Source organism: Aspergillus brasiliensis (genome assembly GCF_001889945.1).
Source record: "Aspergillus brasiliensis CBS 101740 unplaced genomic scaffold ASPBRscaffold_8, whole genome shotgun sequence".
Classification (NCBI taxonomy): Eukaryota; Fungi; Ascomycota; class Eurotiomycetes; order Eurotiales; family Aspergillaceae; genus Aspergillus; species Aspergillus brasiliensis.
Window position 1 is genome coordinate 554586 of NW_027137449.1, and position 16502 is coordinate 571087.

General features: G+C 50.0%; 6 protein-coding genes across 6 annotated transcripts; 2 read left to right on the forward strand and 4 right to left on the reverse strand.

Annotated features, from left to right (window-relative positions):
- Positions 1-506: 506 nt before the first annotated feature.
- ASPBRDRAFT_208212 (putative RNA helicase/RNAse III) lies at positions 507-6031 on the reverse strand (the record flags this gene model as incomplete). Its single annotated transcript, XM_067621822.1, has 16 exons — positions 507-957; positions 1012-1164; positions 1213-1398; positions 1456-1969; positions 2028-2428; positions 2481-3551; positions 3613-3795; positions 3842-3910; positions 3964-4033; positions 4087-4145; positions 4195-4876; positions 4925-5032; positions 5082-5347; positions 5401-5504; positions 5559-5752; positions 5808-6031. The coding sequence occupies 16 exons, from the start codon at positions 6029-6031 to the stop codon at positions 661-663; spliced, it is 4581 nt and encodes a 1526-aa protein (XP_067477715.1). The 3' UTR covers positions 507-660.
- Positions 6032-6832: 801 nt separating this feature from the next.
- Positions 6833-8023, forward strand: ASPBRDRAFT_56261 (IGBP1/TAP42 family protein; the record flags this gene model as incomplete). The annotated part of the gene is made up of 3 exons (XM_067627525.1): positions 6833-7044; positions 7108-7384; positions 7442-8023. 3 exons carry the CDS (start codon positions 6833-6835, stop codon positions 8021-8023), a joined length of 1071 nt encoding a protein of 356 aa, XP_067477716.1.
- Positions 8024-8293: 270 nt separating this feature from the next.
- Positions 8294-9363, reverse strand: ASPBRDRAFT_128221 (porphobilinogen deaminase; the record flags this gene model as incomplete). The annotated part of the gene is made up of 2 exons (XM_067618042.1): positions 8294-9015; positions 9081-9363. 2 exons carry the CDS (start codon positions 9361-9363, stop codon positions 8294-8296), a joined length of 1005 nt encoding a protein of 334 aa, XP_067477717.1.
- A 348-nt stretch (positions 9364-9711) lies between these two features.
- Positions 9712-13264, forward strand: ASPBRDRAFT_155319 (putative LON domain serine protease). Its single transcript, XM_067619388.1, has 3 exons — positions 9712-10605; positions 10682-12920; positions 12975-13264. Exons 1-3 carry the CDS (start codon positions 10134-10136, stop codon positions 13057-13059), a joined length of 2796 nt encoding a protein of 931 aa, XP_067477718.1. The 5' UTR covers positions 9712-10133; the 3' UTR covers positions 13060-13264.
- Positions 13265-13351: 87 nt separating this feature from the next.
- Positions 13352-14293, reverse strand: ASPBRDRAFT_180384 (mitochondrial 54S ribosomal protein uL23m). Its single transcript, XM_067619924.1, has 3 exons — positions 14129-14293; positions 13723-14013; positions 13352-13631 (listed from the first exon to the last, which is right to left on the reverse strand). Exons 1-3 carry the CDS (start codon positions 14215-14217, stop codon positions 13421-13423), a joined length of 591 nt encoding a protein of 196 aa, XP_067477719.1. The 5' UTR covers positions 14218-14293; the 3' UTR covers positions 13352-13420.
- A 180-nt stretch (positions 14294-14473) lies between these two features.
- Positions 14474-15950, reverse strand: ASPBRDRAFT_44643 (protein kinase RIO2). The gene is made up of 3 exons (XM_067625248.1): positions 15817-15950; positions 15607-15751; positions 14474-15535 (listed from the first exon to the last, which is right to left on the reverse strand). The coding sequence occupies exons 1-3, from the start codon at positions 15877-15879 to the stop codon at positions 14532-14534; spliced, it is 1212 nt and encodes a 403-aa protein (XP_067477720.1). The 5' UTR covers positions 15880-15950; the 3' UTR covers positions 14474-14531.
- Positions 15951-16502: the final 552 nt, after the last annotated feature.

The window sequence follows — 16502 nt, forward strand, 5'->3', positions numbered from 1 at the left end:
AACAGCTCGCAGAGCTCATAGAGACCGACCGAAAGTTGTGACGGGGATTCACGGCAGAAGGCTAGTTTGTATGTTGACGGGAGTGGGCGCGGTGTCGGCTTCGGATAGGTAGAATAAAACGGGGGGGTTTTCAACGGGCGGGAAAAGAGGACGAAGAGAACAGAAGATGAAAAGAAAAGGTGTACACGATAGAAAGAATGTAGTAGTCTAAAGGATCATAACAAAGCTCCGTCGTCGTCTATTCCGCCAGTCGAGTTGGGTGGTGGTGGTTAGTCGGTGGACGCGGCAGGCGTGTTTTCTGCTGCTGCTGCGGATGCTGCAGCGGAAAGTGGTACACTTCAGGGGAACTGCCGCTAGGCTGGATGGGGCCTAGTGCAGCCCGGGCAGCAGCGGGCGGGTCTGGCGGCGTCCATGGATCTCTTTAGTCTTTAGACTATCTACAAGCCAGACAACAATCAGACCACTAAGTAACTACATCTAGTATTATGGCACAACATCTGGGGATGAAACATAGTCAGACTGAATGATATAAGCACTGCTACTAGCACAATTTCCATAACCCCCTTTGCATGTTCCATAGGCCACACTCTCATCATAATCTGTGAATGGCCCAGGCTGTTTCACCGCATGTACTAGTTAAGCTCCTGGCCTTAATTTCCTTCAGATGGCCGTTCCAATGTCGGGTCTTGCCGAATCGCCTGACTCTCGACAATCACAGCGATACTGTCTCCGGAACTCTGCTGATGATAGATCATCCAGCACCGCCAGCGCCTTCTCACTGGCCTTGACTTTAGCATAGCGGCCGGATGATGCCGTACCTTCGGCAATGACAACATCATGCACGATCACAGCGGCTAAAACCCCAGCCGGAGCCCCATCGATACTGGGCATCTCGCCAGCTTTCAGGCAATAGTTCATGCAGCCGAATTCATTGGTCAGTCGGTTGTGCAAGAAAGTCTAGTTCGGTTCAGTCATCTAGCCCAGATCACAATCAGCCAGGGTCAGCCTTACCGTCGGGTGCTTATTCGCGAAGGTGTCATAAATTGTCATATCCTCGAAAAATGGTTTGATGTGGTCCCGGAAGAAGTTTTCGATTACCTCGAAATTGAAATCCGAGTCGACGAAAACTGCCCCTACATAGGCTTCGACCATGTCGGGCAAGCACTGGTCACCCAAGTCAGCTGTATTCTACAATGCCAACGGCGTAATTACCTTAGGGGGGTCTTTGGTTACAGTCCAATAGTCCACCGTACCCTCGCTCTCGCCTTCAGCTGTCTGGATTTCCTCGGCGTACTGAGTGATCTGAGACTGCAATGGGCCGCTGAAATATTTTAGAAGTGTATGGAGCCCCAGCTTCACAGCTAAAGCGCCCAGAAACTTGTTGGACACCATGGCCATCTATGGCAGTACCGTTAATGCATGTTTGGATGCTTGTAGGTGCAATGGGGCTCTTACTTTGTGTTCTGTGAGCCACTGAGGGTCCCGGTCAGGGAATCTGGCAAACAAATCCTCCACACACACCATGTCAATCAGTGAGTCGCCAAGAAACTCCAAGCGCTGATAGCAGGGCACTTTGGCCCATGCGGACGGATATGAAGGATGAGTAAAAGCTGATCCCAGAAGCGTCGGGTATCGGAAGTGGTAGCTCAGCTTCTCTTCGACCTTTCGACAAAGGTATAGCTCGGCACCATCCGCCGTTCGACGCTGATACTTCGGTATTGTATACAAGGAAATATAGTCCTTCCATCGCTCAGCCTTGTGACTGGGACTGTTGACCAGAGTAGTCACTGCTTTAACAGCCATGTCGAATCGGTGGTCAGGTCCACCTGAAAGCAGGGATGCCCCTATCAGAGCTTCGCAAACATCGGCAATCGTTTTCTCTGCAAGGGCATGCTTGCTCTCCGTGGTCGCCTTTCTACTGTGGTCTTTGCCTTGTAGCAACTTCAGCCCTTCTGGGTACCATGTATGTCTTGCCGCAAATGTTAGTCTTCAAATTCAATTCCCCGCACACAGTACAGGATCCTTACCTTGAGAACCCTCGACTACGGATATACTTATAAATCTCCTTATTCAAGGCTGCGTTGAAGAGGTTCTTGTTGCAGATGAGACACATCCGATTCACGTGGTAGTCAAACTCATCGTCATCTGGGTTTTGCGTGAAGAGAGCAATCGAGGTAGCCATCTTCAGGAAGCAGTCCCCCAGAAATTCCAGACGCTCGTAGTTTTTTCCCATCCCTCGTTGGACATGGATCTGTTGGGCTCGGTGCTCGTCGGTGTTATCAGAGTCTTTGGTGAATGCTTCTAAAGCAAGATCAAGCCTGACGGTAAAATCTAAGCTCTCGCACCCTTGAAGAGAAATTAGGTATGCATCAATCCTGGAGATAATCGCTGGAAAGGCGAGACAGGAGTACGCCGTAGATGCAGGAATCTTCACTGGCGTTCAGTAACGGTCTACTTCGTGTGGAAAAGAACGAACTTACTGCAGATACTTTCAAAGGCTCAATACAAATGAAGCACCTCGTTTCGACATCTCTTTCGGTGTCTGTCATTTTATCTAACAGGTTCCGGCGGAGTCGTACGAGCTCTGCTCTCAGGACGGGCTGGTCCCAGTGACAGGTCGACAAGAACTTAGCCCTAGAGTTCTTGGAAAGACTCAGGCAGTAATTCATTATATCGTTCATGTGCCTGCGCCGGGCCACGAAGGGTGGTGGGGGCGACGAGGGAGTTAGACTATGCTCGATCCCCAGTGTGAAAAATCGGCATCTTCCATCCCAGGCATCGAACACGAAGAGATCCACCAGACTCTCTGAGTCTGCATCTGTGGAAAAGGGGATACTTTCGTTGTCACACACATAGGTGAGGCTCTCCCAGTCAATGATCTGCCTTGGGTCATAAGACGGGATGTATGAGCTTCGAAATCGTGCTGGGGCCAGCCAGTACGCCATCTTTTCAGGTTCTTTGTCGTAGGTTTTGTGGAAAACGTCGCGAAAAACACGAAGAGTAAACACTGTGAGAGAATCAACCTCTTCTTCAGAAAGCAGTAGATGTTCTTCCAAAGGAGTTGTAAGTATTGTGGTCTCTATATCCTCATCAAGGAAGATGGGAAACCCTGGAAAGTGAGGTAGTCTCTCTCGTGTGAGCAATAGCAAAGGCCCTGGCTCGTGCGATAGTGGACTCGAGGGCAAGAACTTGATAACGGTGCCATGGAGCTCTTCAGGGGGGACCCCTTGTTTCCGGCCCCAGAAAGATGGCTTCGATATCATGTCATACTGGCTGGTGCGCTTGGAAGTTATTGCCAGTTTCGCATTTCTCATGGCTGGAAGGCGGCGATGATATATCGAATTGAAATGGTCATCAAGCAACTTGTTCTTTCGAAGTAAAAGACAAGTATCAAAAGCTGCAGACCGCTTCGCAATGGACTTCTTCATTGCTGGGCTTCCCGTAAGACCTCGGATAGGGGATTTTTCAGGCAGAATGACCTCGCAGACATATGCACCGTTGGTAGGAAGTACCACGTATGTTACTTGCGCCGACAACTCCTTTTCGTATTGCTAGAGACGGCAGCTTGTCAGAGAGTAACACACAAATATAGTCGTTGAATGTCAGACATACCAAAGAACTAGCGTAGCGAGCAAGTATCGCGGTTGCTGAATGATAGGTCAGCTTTGCACCTGTAGAATTGATTCTAAAAGACCTGTTGCCCTCATCTTTTTGCAACACTGTATCAAGGTCGTGGTCAATTCCATATAGTAACCTGTCTTCGGGAAGGGTTCTGCAGAAGTTTTGCATCATTTTCTGTTCTATTAGTCAACATATAGCTCCTTGTTTTTAGGAAACTTACTTCAGCATCTTGAACCTCAAGTAGCCTCTGCTCATGCTCCAAATTGCCTCTTTCGACCATACTTGCATACTAGAACCCCGGGCATCAGTTGCTGTAACACTTATTCGGCATTCTGGTATTACCGTTGAATTGAAATGCCTCGCACGCCCACGGCTCTGCACGTACTGAATCAGTGTTTGATATAGGTCAAACCTGTTCTATCAGGTTAGTCACTCGGGCAGGGAGCAGGAGAGTTATCAACATACCTAACGACCAGATTACAGTCAGGAATATCAAGCCCCTCTTCAGCAACAGATGTAGCGAACTAGGATTTATTAGCAATTGGTACAATGAGCAACAGGTTCAAATTTTACCAAGCAATTGATCTCGCCGGTCCTGAACTTGACCAATGAAATGAATTGCTGCCGAAACGTTATGTTCATTCCTGCTAAATCCCCAGATCGGACACCAATAAGCACCCCAGGCCGGAGGAAAGGGATATTCAAGGTCTGGAAAAGTTCAGCAAGAATCAAAGCTGTGTAACGCTTCTGCGTAAAAACAATGCATTTTGTTTCCGTCGGTCGCCCAAAGTACCTGGCAAGCTCATCACGAAGGACTTGCACTTTGGGGCTAAGTTGGCCTGGGGTATCGGGACTGCTGAATGCATGGCCTTTCACAATCTCGCTAGCTTCTGTTATCCGCAAGATCTCTTTATAAGCACTTTCGGGCACATCGGATGATGTCTCAAAGTTTGCAATCTTGCGAACATTTCCTTCGAGCTTGGGCAATACATCATCGGCTAAAGCACGCGCCCATGCTCGATCTGAGCACCATCGGCCTAGCTCAGAGCTGGCCTGCCAAGCAAATCTGAATATACCCTCCAGACAGGCCATATCCCCAAACCGATTTTCAAGGAGCTTATATAGGCTAGTAGCGAACGGTTGCTCCAGCTTGTTGAAAGACCATACTCTCTCCACTGGACGCCTCACCACCTGCCGTAGAAGTGACATGTTGGACGTTGTAGCTATCCTACTGTCAAGCAGTTTCTCAAGTCGCCTATTGATTATGAGTATCACGTTTGATGCTGGGGCTTTGTTAACATACGTAGCCTCATCTACTATGTCACCTTTTGTATCGATGGGTGATGCAGTCATCCCGAAAATTCTCGGACGCTTCGAATAGACTTCTTCAAGGTAAGAATCACGTATGATGCTGAAGAAGGGTCAGCTTATGTACGTGTCTTATGTCAGAGTATACACACCGTGCATAGGGATGATCTTTCTTTGTATGGTGCGCTTCATCGAAGATTAGGAGGTTAATTTGGCTCATCTTGATGTAGGAGTTGAGCAGACACTGGTTCAAAATCTCCGCTGTACAGACAATAACCATGTTCTTTTGGAAGTGCTGATCCCATACACTTTTGCTCCACAAGTCAGTTCCCATAGCCCCAAAGAAATGCCCGACATTTTGATCCAAGTTATTACGCAATACCGCGGCCTGTTGGTATGCGAGAGTGACGCTATCTACCTGTTACTGTGTCAGAGCTTTCATTTCAGGCCAGCATGGGATCTCAAGCATACGAGGAAAAAGGCTATCCGATGCGGCATCCCCTCCGCGCGATCATTCAGTTCCTTTTCCAGTGTATGCTTAAGTAGCAATACTGCGATCAAGGTCTTCCCAGAGCCTACGTGCTCATTAGCTCGCTTCACTTCAATACAATCCTCTCTGATGGTAGTACCTGTGTCAAGCACAGCAATTGTATTCTGCGCTTTTGCTCTCTCGAATAGTTCCAATTGGTACTCCCTTGGGTCCAGTGTACCAATTCCAAGATCTTGTTTAGCTACTAAGTGAGCAGTAGAAAGCTGAGCGTCCGGCACGTCATGGGTGACATTGGAATCATGGATGGGGCCTGCATCAGCACGCTGGGCAAGACTTGATAGATATTAGCGCTCTTGTATGCTCGTCTGGAAGGAACGTGGGTACTGACAGGGCTTTGAACTTTGCGTTCTGGGTAATTTGCTGCTGTGAGACCCCTACTTTGCTGTTGTCTTCGTGTTCGTCAATGTCGGATTCATCCGATGATTTGTCGTCTTCCTGGATATCCTCAGTCATGGTCACAGCATATCCTTTTGTTGTTTTCGAGGCTAGATGCTGGTCAGACACTTGGAGATCAGACGTTACTTCCATATTGAAAGCGTGAGCGGATGGCATTGTGGTCGTATCCTATTATTAGTTCTGGAGGGGATAACAACCTTTAACAACGTTTAATGATGAATAAATGATAGATGCAAGAAGCCTAGATCTCTCGATTGACTGAAAGTTAAAATAGTCTTGAAAGAGGCGAATGATTCACAGGGGGCAGTCACTGGCGGCCGGTGGTTGTGTCACAAACAGAGAGACAAACAGTGGCAGACTGAGACCTACTATTGCTTGAACCCCGGTTACTTGGTCAAGGTTAATCTGTGTGACAGCTATAGTAGTATTAACGATGATTCAGAGCTGATTCCCCTGAGAGCAATCAAAGGATAGTGCTAAACTAGGTACGTTAGTGACCTTGTAGCTCAGTCACTTTGTCTTCGAAGAACGAAGTATACTACTAATACTTGATGGTCACGAGTAGTAGTATATATACTTCCGGAAAGGGAAGCACCGCGGGGCAAGCTGTCTCCTATGAACGCGCAATCCAAACACGGGTTTTGCCGGATATTGTCATATACAACTACGTTGCTCGCCTTTTAGTTATAGTGAAATCCTCAAAAAAAAAAAATGTAAAACAACCCAATTGTTCCGATGTAAAGCTGCTTCTATCCGTCCAAGCTCCATGGTGTCCATATCACATGACCTGACTTATACCGTGCTTAGCTTAGTGAGGTGGATACTGAGCAGTAATTAATGTAAGAAAGAAACCCCGGTGTATGAAACAGCCCTCATATCTGCCGATCGGCAGCCATTCTCCAGCGGATCTTTTGAAACCATACAGCATACCCCTCATGATCCCGTGAAAGCAGCGCAATGGAGCAGCCACAAAATCTACGATCTCTATTTGCGGAAGCGAAGGCTGAAAAGTCTGCTTTGGAAGTCCGCCCTGACAGCAACACGGATGCGTACCGCAGTGATGTCAACGCAACAATAGCCAAGCTTGAGGAATGCCAGCGGCTAGTGGGCTTGCTATCTCTGTTCAGCTCGAACGAACCCTTGGAGGACATCTCCACGACAGATATCCAGTATAGCTATGACATATCTAGCTAAGCTGCCTGAAGATAAGCTAATGTCTTCGCTTGCTCCAGATACCTTACGGTAGAATATCATCTCGCAGACCTTCTCCAAAGAACCTACAGCTCGGACCGCGAAGCTCTCCTCCGACGTGCGCTTGGACAATATGAACGATTCCTCGCCCGACTAGACGATTACGACGTCCTCAACGAAAAAGACAAAAAGCTTTATGAACGTTACACCTCGAATCCCTCCTCCTTTTCCCTGACCACAACCAATGATGCTGCGACCCGCCGCGAAGTGAAGATAAACAGATTCAAGGAGGAGAAGGAGCTGAAGCAGAAATTAGAGGTTGGATAGGCTTTGCTCACTCTCTACTACCGGGCGATCTACTTACACTGTCTCAAGTATTTTGCGAATAACCAAAGCCGGCTACAAAGCGACGAGGAGGATGTCCGGAAACTCTACATCGCCGAAATCAACCTCTACATCCACCAGTCATTCCAGTCCTTGGATCTGCTGTCGCAAGAACTGACTATGCTGTCCACCTTCCGCAATGCTGCGCCGAATCCCGCCGAGTCACAGCAGGATGATCCGCGCCGGCGGAACCAGGCAAGCGAGTCGAGCTACTCCGAGCGGTTGGATCGCCCGCTTGCCGAGCTGCTCAGAGGAGGAAAGTTTGGACCTATCCTAAGCAAGGAGGGCAAGCCCATGCAGCCATTTACGTTGCTTGATCGCAGGACGCAGCTCCAGCAAGGGGTCTTCCGATCGGGACATAATTTACCCACTATGACAATTGATGAATATCTTGAAGAGGAGAAGAGGAGGGGTAATGTCATCGAAGGCGGGGGAGAGAAATCAGGCATCAAGCCTGAGGTTGACGAAGATGATATGGATTTGGCTGATGAAGAAACGATGAAAGCCAGGGCTTGGGATGAATATAAAGAGGCGAATCCAAGAGGCTCTGGAAATACATTGAATCGGGGTTGATGTGCATGAAACTTATATATACCACTAACTGGTGTCTGGTCATCCTATTTGAGTCGAATTGATACGAGCACCAAATGATAGAACATTGCGCATTGAATCTCCCTCTAAGCCTATTCAGCAGTTTGTAAATGACAAGTAGTTTCAGCAGTCACGTAACATTTTTCTTTTTTCCAAAGGGGGTATCCATCTAAGTATGTCCATTGTATAATCATGTCTCCCGTGAAGGAGAAGACCAGCATCTCCACCACATAGTCTTCGCAACCTCTATATCTAAGCAGTCTGCTTATTGCGCTGGATTTCCTCCAGAATCTTGCCCGCGCCCTTCTCGACCAACGCCTTGGCCACTGTAACACCAAACTCCTCCGCTGCCTGAGGCGAATCAACGGCTCCATTGATCTCAACCTCAGCGCTCTCCTTGCCATCCACACTAACCACAATAGAGCGCATTCTCAAAGAACCCTCAACCCACTCGGACTCTACACCCAAGGGCGCACTGCATCCACCCTCGAGAGTACGCAGGAGACTCCGCTCAGCCAAGCAAGCATAAGTGGTCTCCTTGTGACCGATGTTCTGTAACATATCCAGCACCATCTGGTCATCCTTACGAATCTCAATGCCCAGGGCACCCTGACCGACAGCATAGAGCATTCCCCCGTTCTTCGATTCCAGATAGCTGGTGATACGATCACCCAAATCCAACCTCAGCAAACCGGCAGCAGCCAGGATGAGGCACGTGAACGGGCCATCCTCTGCATCCAGCTTCGACAACCGAGTGCCAATGTTACCGCGCACATCCGTGACTTTCAGATGGGGGTACCGACGGGCGAGTTGGGCGGTACGACGGATGGAAGAGGTACCGACAACAGAGCCTTCCGGCAGCTCGGCCAGACTTTTGTATGGGAGTCCCTTCTTCATCACCAGGACATCTCTTGTGTCTTCGCGCTTCATCATAGGGCCGAGGGTGCAGGAGGAGGGAAGGAGAGTCGGCACATCTGCGATGATAAGAGACGTCAGTTTTACTTTCCTATGGAGAGATAAAGAACGAATTTATACGGACCCTTGAGAGAGTGCACAATGAAATCAACCTTGCCAGCGATGAGAAGGTCTTCCAATTCCTGGGTCCACAGGTTCTTGGTTGTAAAGTCACGAAGCGCGATGGTCGTGTTCTGGTCGCCTGCGGTCTCTCGGGAGTGAATCTTGAATTCATAGTCTGGCCATGTTTGCTTCAGCGCCGCTTGAACCAGGTCCGTCTGAAGCAGAGCAAGCTTGGACTTGCGCGTGCCAATGGTGAAGGTCTTGCGCGATGAGGGGTTGGTGGCGTGGGGCGGGGCAGAAGCCATTGCGACGACAGTTGGTGTATGCAGGGAGTGATCGGAGTAATCGGTAGAGAGTCGAATTGAGGTATATCTTGCCTTAGTCTAGGCGAAGGATATCACGAGCGTCCAGGTACTAAATAGAAAAGTGGGCTGCACGAATCTCAAAGATTGAGGGGAAATGTTTCACGGACAACCTTGACATTTGACGCTGGGTATTTTACTCGGTATTTTGTGTTTGTCATACGACTCGGCCCAGCCCCGGCGGTAATAATACGCCCGGGTAATGTTACCGGATGAGGAGACACCGCTTTTCTTTGGGGGTCTCGTGCTTCTGGGGCAGAGGTGCCACATCACGCTGCTTAACACGGGTCAATTTACTTTTCCCTCGGAGTTTCAATATGGGAAACAGATTGATCACAGTGTCTTCACGCTTCAGGAGCTCACAATCTGCCATGGCATGTTCTGGAAGAACGGAAGCTGTGCTGCAGGACTCCGGTGTCCGCAGACGGGCGATTGACGTTGCCCCGTGCGGACCTCGGCATTGGAGGGAAGGGCGCTTATCGGATTGGATCTCCTCCCCAGAGTCACGCCTTCATCTATCGACGGGGTTCTGGAACAGTGGAACCTCACCTCTACTAGTTGCCTTATAACCCGACCGCCACGACAGCCCCGTGCGCTGTCTACCTGATCTTCCTTCGTTCCCCAGACTACACCAACCCCTTATATCACTTCTCCATTACTTTCCATCCTGTTATCGCCACTGAGTGTGCGCCTTTGTGTACTGGCATACCGAGATGGGTTCCAACAGCGGCAGAACAACCAAGCTCGCCTTGGTCCCGCTGCCCAAAGGATCGGTCCTACTTCCTGGGATCACGCTACGGATTCCTGTCTCGAATCGCCCGGATCTCGCCAACCTCCTCTCGACAATCGTTGAGCGACCGGCTGTGACGAAGCGCGATGGAACGGCTATCACCTTTGGATGCATTCCCCTCAGTTCACCGTATCTGAGCAAGGACGGTCAGCGACTCATCGACGATGGAAGCTTGGATGACGACCGGAGAGAAGAGTTTGAGATGATTGATGCTGGACAAGCAAGAAAGGAGGATCTGTTTCGGCACGGTACCGTTGGCAAAGTGATTGGTATCCAGCGCCGCGCTTATTCGGAGCCGGCTCTCGTGGTCCAGGGTGTCCAGCGTTTCACCGTCAGACGCGTTCTGAAGGAAAGGCCCTTTTTTGAGGCGGAAGCTGTTGTTCATGATGAGAAAGGTCAGTATTCTTCCGTCGCCCTGCATTGTTGTTGCCACTCCTTATCTGGCGGATTGCCTGACCTGGTCATTTCTAGAAACAGTCTCCGGCGATGCGGAAACAGTGGAATTGTTTCAACAACTGCGACAACTTTCTCGCGAGCTCCTGACCTTGCTGCGACTGTCTTCGTTGTTGCCATCTCCCGGAAGCCGCCTGTCGCCACTCGTTGCCCGGAAGTTCGAACTGTTCATCACCAAGTCTGACGTCTCCCATGCGGGTAGACTGGCCGATTTCATGGCGGACGTCGCCGACTCCGGCTTCGAAGAAAAGCTTCGAATCTTAGCATCACTCGACGTCAAGATCAGGCTAGAGCGAGTTGTTGAGATTCTGACTAGGCAGTTACAGAGCATCAAAAGCAATGTGAAGGTTACTACAATCACCACCAACAGCTTTCCTAGTTCTGGGTTCGACATCAACCAAATCGATCCCCGTGATCGTGAGATACTGGCAAGGAGAGCTATGGCTGGTCTTAGCGGACTGACGCCACCCGGGTTATCAGCCGGTCGGAACAATGATAGCGATGATAAGGAGTCAAACGAAGTCGATGAGCTGCAGCAGCGACTGCAGGAGGCCCAGCTTAGCCCTGAGGCTAGGAAGGTTGCCGACAAAGAGCTGCGCCGTCTTCGTAAGATGAACCCGGCAAATGCTGAGTACGGCGTCTGCCGGACCTACCTCGAGAATATTGCGGATATCCCGTGGACTAAGATGACCGAGGACCAGCTTGGACCGGAGACATTGAAGAGAGCCAGGAAGCAGCTAGACGATGATCATTATGGCTTGGAGAAGATCAAGAAGAGACTTCTTGAGTACTTGGCTGTGCTCCGACTCAAGCAGTCTACCAACAGAGATGTTGAGCGTCAGATTGAGGCCTTGTCGAAAGAGCTCGAGGCATCCGATGGAGGCGATCTTGAGAAGGAGGTCCCTGTGTTGTCGGAGACGGATCGAGTCGCCGTTGAAACGAAGCTACATATGCTGAAGACTCGTCGCATGGGTGACAAGTCACCGATCCTCCTGCTTGTTGGCCCACCGGGCGTTGGTAAGACCAGCTTGGCGCGATCAGTGGCCACATCCCTCGGCCGCAAGTTTCACAGGATTTCTCTGGGTGGCGTGAGAGACGAGGCTGAGATTCGAGGCCATCGGCGAACCTACGTTGCTGCAATGCCGGGGCTTATTGTCAGTGGTCTCAAGAAAGTTGGCGTTGCCAATCCAGTGTTCTTGCTCGACGAGATTGACAAGGTTGGAGGCGCCAATTTCCAAGGAGATCCTTCAGCAGCCATGCTTGAGGTTTTGGATCCTGAGCAGAACCATACGTTTTCGGATCACTACATCAACATCCCTATTGACCTTAGCAAGGTGCTTTTCATTGCTACTGCCAACTCTCTGGACACTATTCCGGCACCCCTACTTGACCGGATGGAAACCATCTCTCTGTCTGGCTACACTACCGTTGAGAAGCGGCACATTGCCAAGAGACACCTCATCCCCAAGCAAATTAGGGCGAACGGGCTTTCGGACGGTCAGGTCGTTCTGTCCGATGAGGTTATTGACAAAGTCATCACGTCTTACACCAGAGAGTCGGGTGTTCGTAACCTGGAGCGTGAGTTTGGTTCGATCTGTCGGTTCAAGGCTGTCCAGTTTGCGGATGCAGGCGATGCAGACCGGCTTGACGCGTATAACCCGGTGGTGACCCTGGACGATTTGGAAGAAATCTTGGGTATCGAGCGCTTCGATGAAGAAATCGCCGAAAAGCATGGTCGCCCGGGTGTTGTCACTGGACTTGTCGCTTATTCCACTGGAGGTCAAGGCAGTATTCTGTTCATCGAGGTTGCCGACATGCCAGGCAACGGCCGGGTTCAGCTCACCGGCAAGCTGGGAGACGTGCTAAAGGAGAGTGTAGAGGTGGCTTTGACATGGGTTAAAGCCCATGCGTTTGAGCTTGGACTGACTGCGGATCCTACTGAAGACATCATGAAGAACCGCAGTCTGCACGTTCACTGCCCGTCCGGAGCCATCCCGAAGGACGGCCCCTCGGCAGGTCTAGCACACACCATGGGTCTGATCTCGCTGTTCACCGGCAAGGCGGTGCCTCCCAGTGTTGCAATGACCGGAGAAGTGTCGCTCCGGGGCAAGGTGATGCCTGTTGGCGGCATCAAGGAGAAGCTGATCGGTGCGCTGCGCGCCGGCGTCAAGACTGTTCTCTTGCCCCATCACAACCGCAAGGATGTCAAGGACGTACCGCAGGAGGTCAGCGAGGGACTCAAGATTGTTTATGTAACGTGAGTATCTCCAGTCATCCATACTTGCTGCCGCAAATTGCTAACATTTAATAGGCACATCTGGGAAGCTATCCGACAGGTGTGGCCCGATGCCCACTGGCCTGGTCAGCACACCAACTTCATCGAGAGCCGGCTGTGAGGGCTCTCTAATCATTCACTATTAATCCCCAACTTCACAGAATGGCCCGTGTAGATAGTATCTGTGCTTTGTTGTTTGTTCTCTTGTTGTCCTTCTAAGCGCAGCGACCACTTTCCTTTACCAGCGTTGATGTATCCTCAGATTCACATATAGTCAAATCAGTTACACACGAAACACTACTACTCAATCACTCTGCTCGTCCCAGACACAATGATAGTATTGAACACAAGTAGGTAATATAAATATAATACACGACGACAGCATCAATCACAAACTGTCTAAACCCAGCCGACAAAGTGATGTACCAAAACAAACAAATTTCTAAACCAGCAGCATATCAGAGAGATAAAGAAGAAAAAAATCACGACTTAACCAACGGCCTCTCATAATGCCCCAGTCCCAAAGCCCTCCAAGTCGGCCTCCACGGCTTAGCACCCTCCAACAACTTCTTCGCATCCTCCTTATAGACCTCCCTCTCCTTCTCATCCGCCTTCATCCCCGCATCCGGCTTCTGCTTATCCTGGATCTCCTCCTGGTATTTCTGAGCCTTGAAGAACTGGTCCTTCTCCCATCTGCACAGAATCACCCACACAGTCAGCATTATTTCCAGACCAATTCTTTAACAACAAAACAAAAAGGGTATATGAAGAGAGGGAAACATACGGAGCCATATCGGCGGGCGCCTCCGGCCAAACAAACGCCTCCTTCATCTCCACGGTCATCTTCTTCTTCGACTGCGGACGACGAATCTTGCCATAACCATAGCGACCCAGGGACTTCAACCTCGTCAATTTCTGCTGTTCGACAAATGAGCGCACGCTGACGACGCCCACGCCGTACAGACGTTGCAGGTAATCGCGCATATCGAGTTTGTTGAAGTTGAGCGGCACGTAGAAGGTGGCATAGCGGGGGGGAAGGAAGGGCGTGCGGATTAGGGCGATTGTGAAGTCGGGACTATTTCAGTAATAAATTCAATTGTTAGTTTTTCTTTTCGTGTCCATTGTTCCTTATGATGTAGAGAATCATATTGGAAAGGTTTGCGTATGGAAAGTATAGGATGGGCTCGTACAGGAAGATCTGCTTCCGTTCGGAGAGAGGCGCCGCGGGACCGACCCAGTCGGCGGGCCTTTTGGGAAACTTGGAGAACCGTCGGACCATTTTCAAATTAATTGAATGTGTCCGATAGAGGTGTGAAATGTGGTGATGGGGAGAGGGAAGTTGTGATATTCGGAGGGAAGATTGATTTGATATGGCCCGGCGGAAAGTTCGTCGGGAGCAAACGTGAAATTGCGTGGTTGGCCGCGTCGGGTGCCGTAGTGAGGTTTGGGGTGTGGTTTTGAACGAATCTTCTTTCGAAAGTCCCGACGGTAATTTACTCATGAGGGATTTGGGATTTTGTGGATTTCAGAATATAGTCGAATGAGAAATTTTATATTCGTCATGGTCATTACTATCATTTATAGGTGTGCTGTCTACTGCCCGTCCGATACTTGAAGGTTCCCAAGTCGCCGGGCACTATCATCCACCTCCTGCGATTGCTCGCGATCATCATTCTCCTCCCCTTCAGAGCCGGAGCCTTCTTCCTCTTCCTCTTCTTCCTCCTCGTCACTTTCCTTGTCTTCATCGTTGTCGCCATTCGCGCTAACCTCCTTCATGTAATTCTCCAGCTCGCGCGCCATCTTCCTCGAGAATCCCGACGCCTCAACTTCCACATCTAACCGCTTCCCGGGGTTCTGGATGAGCTGCTTCTTCGCATCCTTGAAGAAAGGACCGGGAGAATCACTAGTAAAGTGGAACTTCCGCTGGAAGTAGCGCTTGATACAGTTGACATCACGGTCAAAGTACATCTCCGCATTGGGGTGGTCGATCGACACCATCTGGGGGAAATCAATCATGACTGGCACCAGCCGAATATTCTCGTCATCCTCGTCATCTTCGCGGCCCTTCCCCTTGGCATCCGGGTCCTCTTCTTCCTTAATAAGGATGTTAAACTCGTTGAAGTCACCGTGAATCAGACCAAATCGCGCCAGCCGCAAAATCATATCCATCAACTCCGAATACAATGAGGCGGGATTGGCGACCTTAGAGATCTGTCGTAGCGGGAACGCATCGATCAAGCTCATGACGATCGTGTGGCGATTCTGGGCAATGGGTTCGGGGACGGAAAAGTCATTCTCTCGTAGAGCCTTCATGAAGGCATATTCCTTCATCGCCGCTAGGCGCGACATGTACATCCACGAGCCTGTGCTACGGTGTCTGAGGTAGTCGCGGTTGGTCTTGACGGTCCGGAAGGAGATACGACCGAGACGGTGGATCTTCAAAATGCGCTGGGTTCCGTCATGGTTGGCGACCACGATAATGTCGGATTCCTTGCCAACGCCGATTTGGTTGCCGACAGAGTAAATGCACTTTTGCTTCTGATGAGCGTTGAGGGCGAGGTAGTCGAGACCTCCGTAGGTGAGACGATAACCATCATCTAACAAAATATCCATCAGTAAACAATCCGCCTTCCTCGATTTCATATAGCGGCAAAGGCGACAACCGTACATTTCGCATTCTTAACCTTAGCGATCAAATTGGTCTTGGCGAGGTTAGAGATAGACCGGTGCACTCCGCTGCCACCGCGGAGGCCAGCAATCTGTGCGATCAAGGGCGTAGGCACGACTTCATGGTTTCTGCTTCCCATTTCAACCTGCGACACATTTCTGTTAGCTGTCAGACAACACGCTGCGACCAGAGGGCGGGGGAGGGGCATACCGCGGAGAGCACGCGGAAGTCCTCAGAGGTGAGGTAGCGGATCGCTTTCGGATCGAGCTTCATGATGTAGGATGTTCGGTGTCGGAATCAGCTCACAAGATAAGTTACCGACTGCGTATGGCCTGGAACGTGAGTCTGCGCTGTCGATGAAGGCGTCGACCACCTCATTGATGCGCGGAAAAGTCAGGATGCCGCTGCCCTATGCCCTAGTTTCCTATTTCGGATGCCTCCAAGGTCCTACTGAGAGTATAGTCCAGAATAGCTGGTTCTTCTACGAGAATACCCAACCTAGAATAAAAGGATGTAGTTAACATTGAAAGAATGATCTACCTGACTATGTGCCCCTGCGCGGATTAGTACTGCACTTGAGTTCACAGTGCTCGTCGCCTTCAAGTTTGAGCCGTGTAGTATTAACCCACTACTACTTAGTGCCCAGATAATATATATCTACGGACTACTACAACACTGCCAAAATGAGGATGCTTAAGAGTTTGTTTTTCTTTAGAACATGAATCGAAGAACCACGTCTGCCAACCATATGACTACTAGTCATCAAATTATCAGTGAAAAATCTGTTTCAATTCAGGTTTCTCAAGCATATATAAGCCTAGAAATCATCCTAGCAATGATCACCCGTGCCACATCCACCAGTCTAATTGATAGATCGAACATAATGACAACCGGTG

Excerpts from the sequence above, each read along its gene's own strand:
- ASPBRDRAFT_180384 (XM_067619924.1), bottom strand. The coding sequence starts at position 14,217 with ATGGTCCGACGGTTCTCCAAGTTTCCCAAAAGGCCCGCCGACTGGGTC. Across the intron at positions 14,014-14,128 it reads GAACGGAAGCAGATCTTCCT|TCCCGACTTCACAATCGCCC; the intron begins GTACGAGCCCAT and ends TTACTGAAATAG. Across the intron at positions 13,632-13,722 it reads GCGCCCGCCGATATGGCTCC|ATGGGAGAAGGACCAGTTCT; the intron begins GTATGTTTCCCT and ends GATTCTGTGCAG.
- ASPBRDRAFT_44643 (XM_067625248.1), bottom strand. The coding sequence starts at position 15,879 with ATGAAGCTCGATCCGAAAGCGATCCGCTACCTCACCTCTGAGGACTTC. Across the intron at positions 15,752-15,816 it reads ACTTCCGCGTGCTCTCCGCG|GTTGAAATGGGAAGCAGAAA; the intron begins GTATGCCCCTCC and ends AATGTGTCGCAG. Across the intron at positions 15,536-15,606 it reads TAAGGTTAAGAATGCGAAAT|ATGATGGTTATCGTCTCACC; the intron begins GTACGGTTGTCG and ends ATATTTTGTTAG.
- ASPBRDRAFT_155319 (XM_067619388.1), top strand. The coding sequence starts at position 10,134 with ATGGGTTCCAACAGCGGCAGAACAACCAAGCTCGCCTTGGTCCCGCTG. Across the intron at positions 10,606-10,681 it reads TGTTGTTCATGATGAGAAAG|AAACAGTCTCCGGCGATGCG; the intron begins GTCAGTATTCTT and ends GGTCATTTCTAG. Across the intron at positions 12,921-12,974 it reads CTCAAGATTGTTTATGTAAC|GCACATCTGGGAAGCTATCC; the intron begins GTGAGTATCTCC and ends AACATTTAATAG.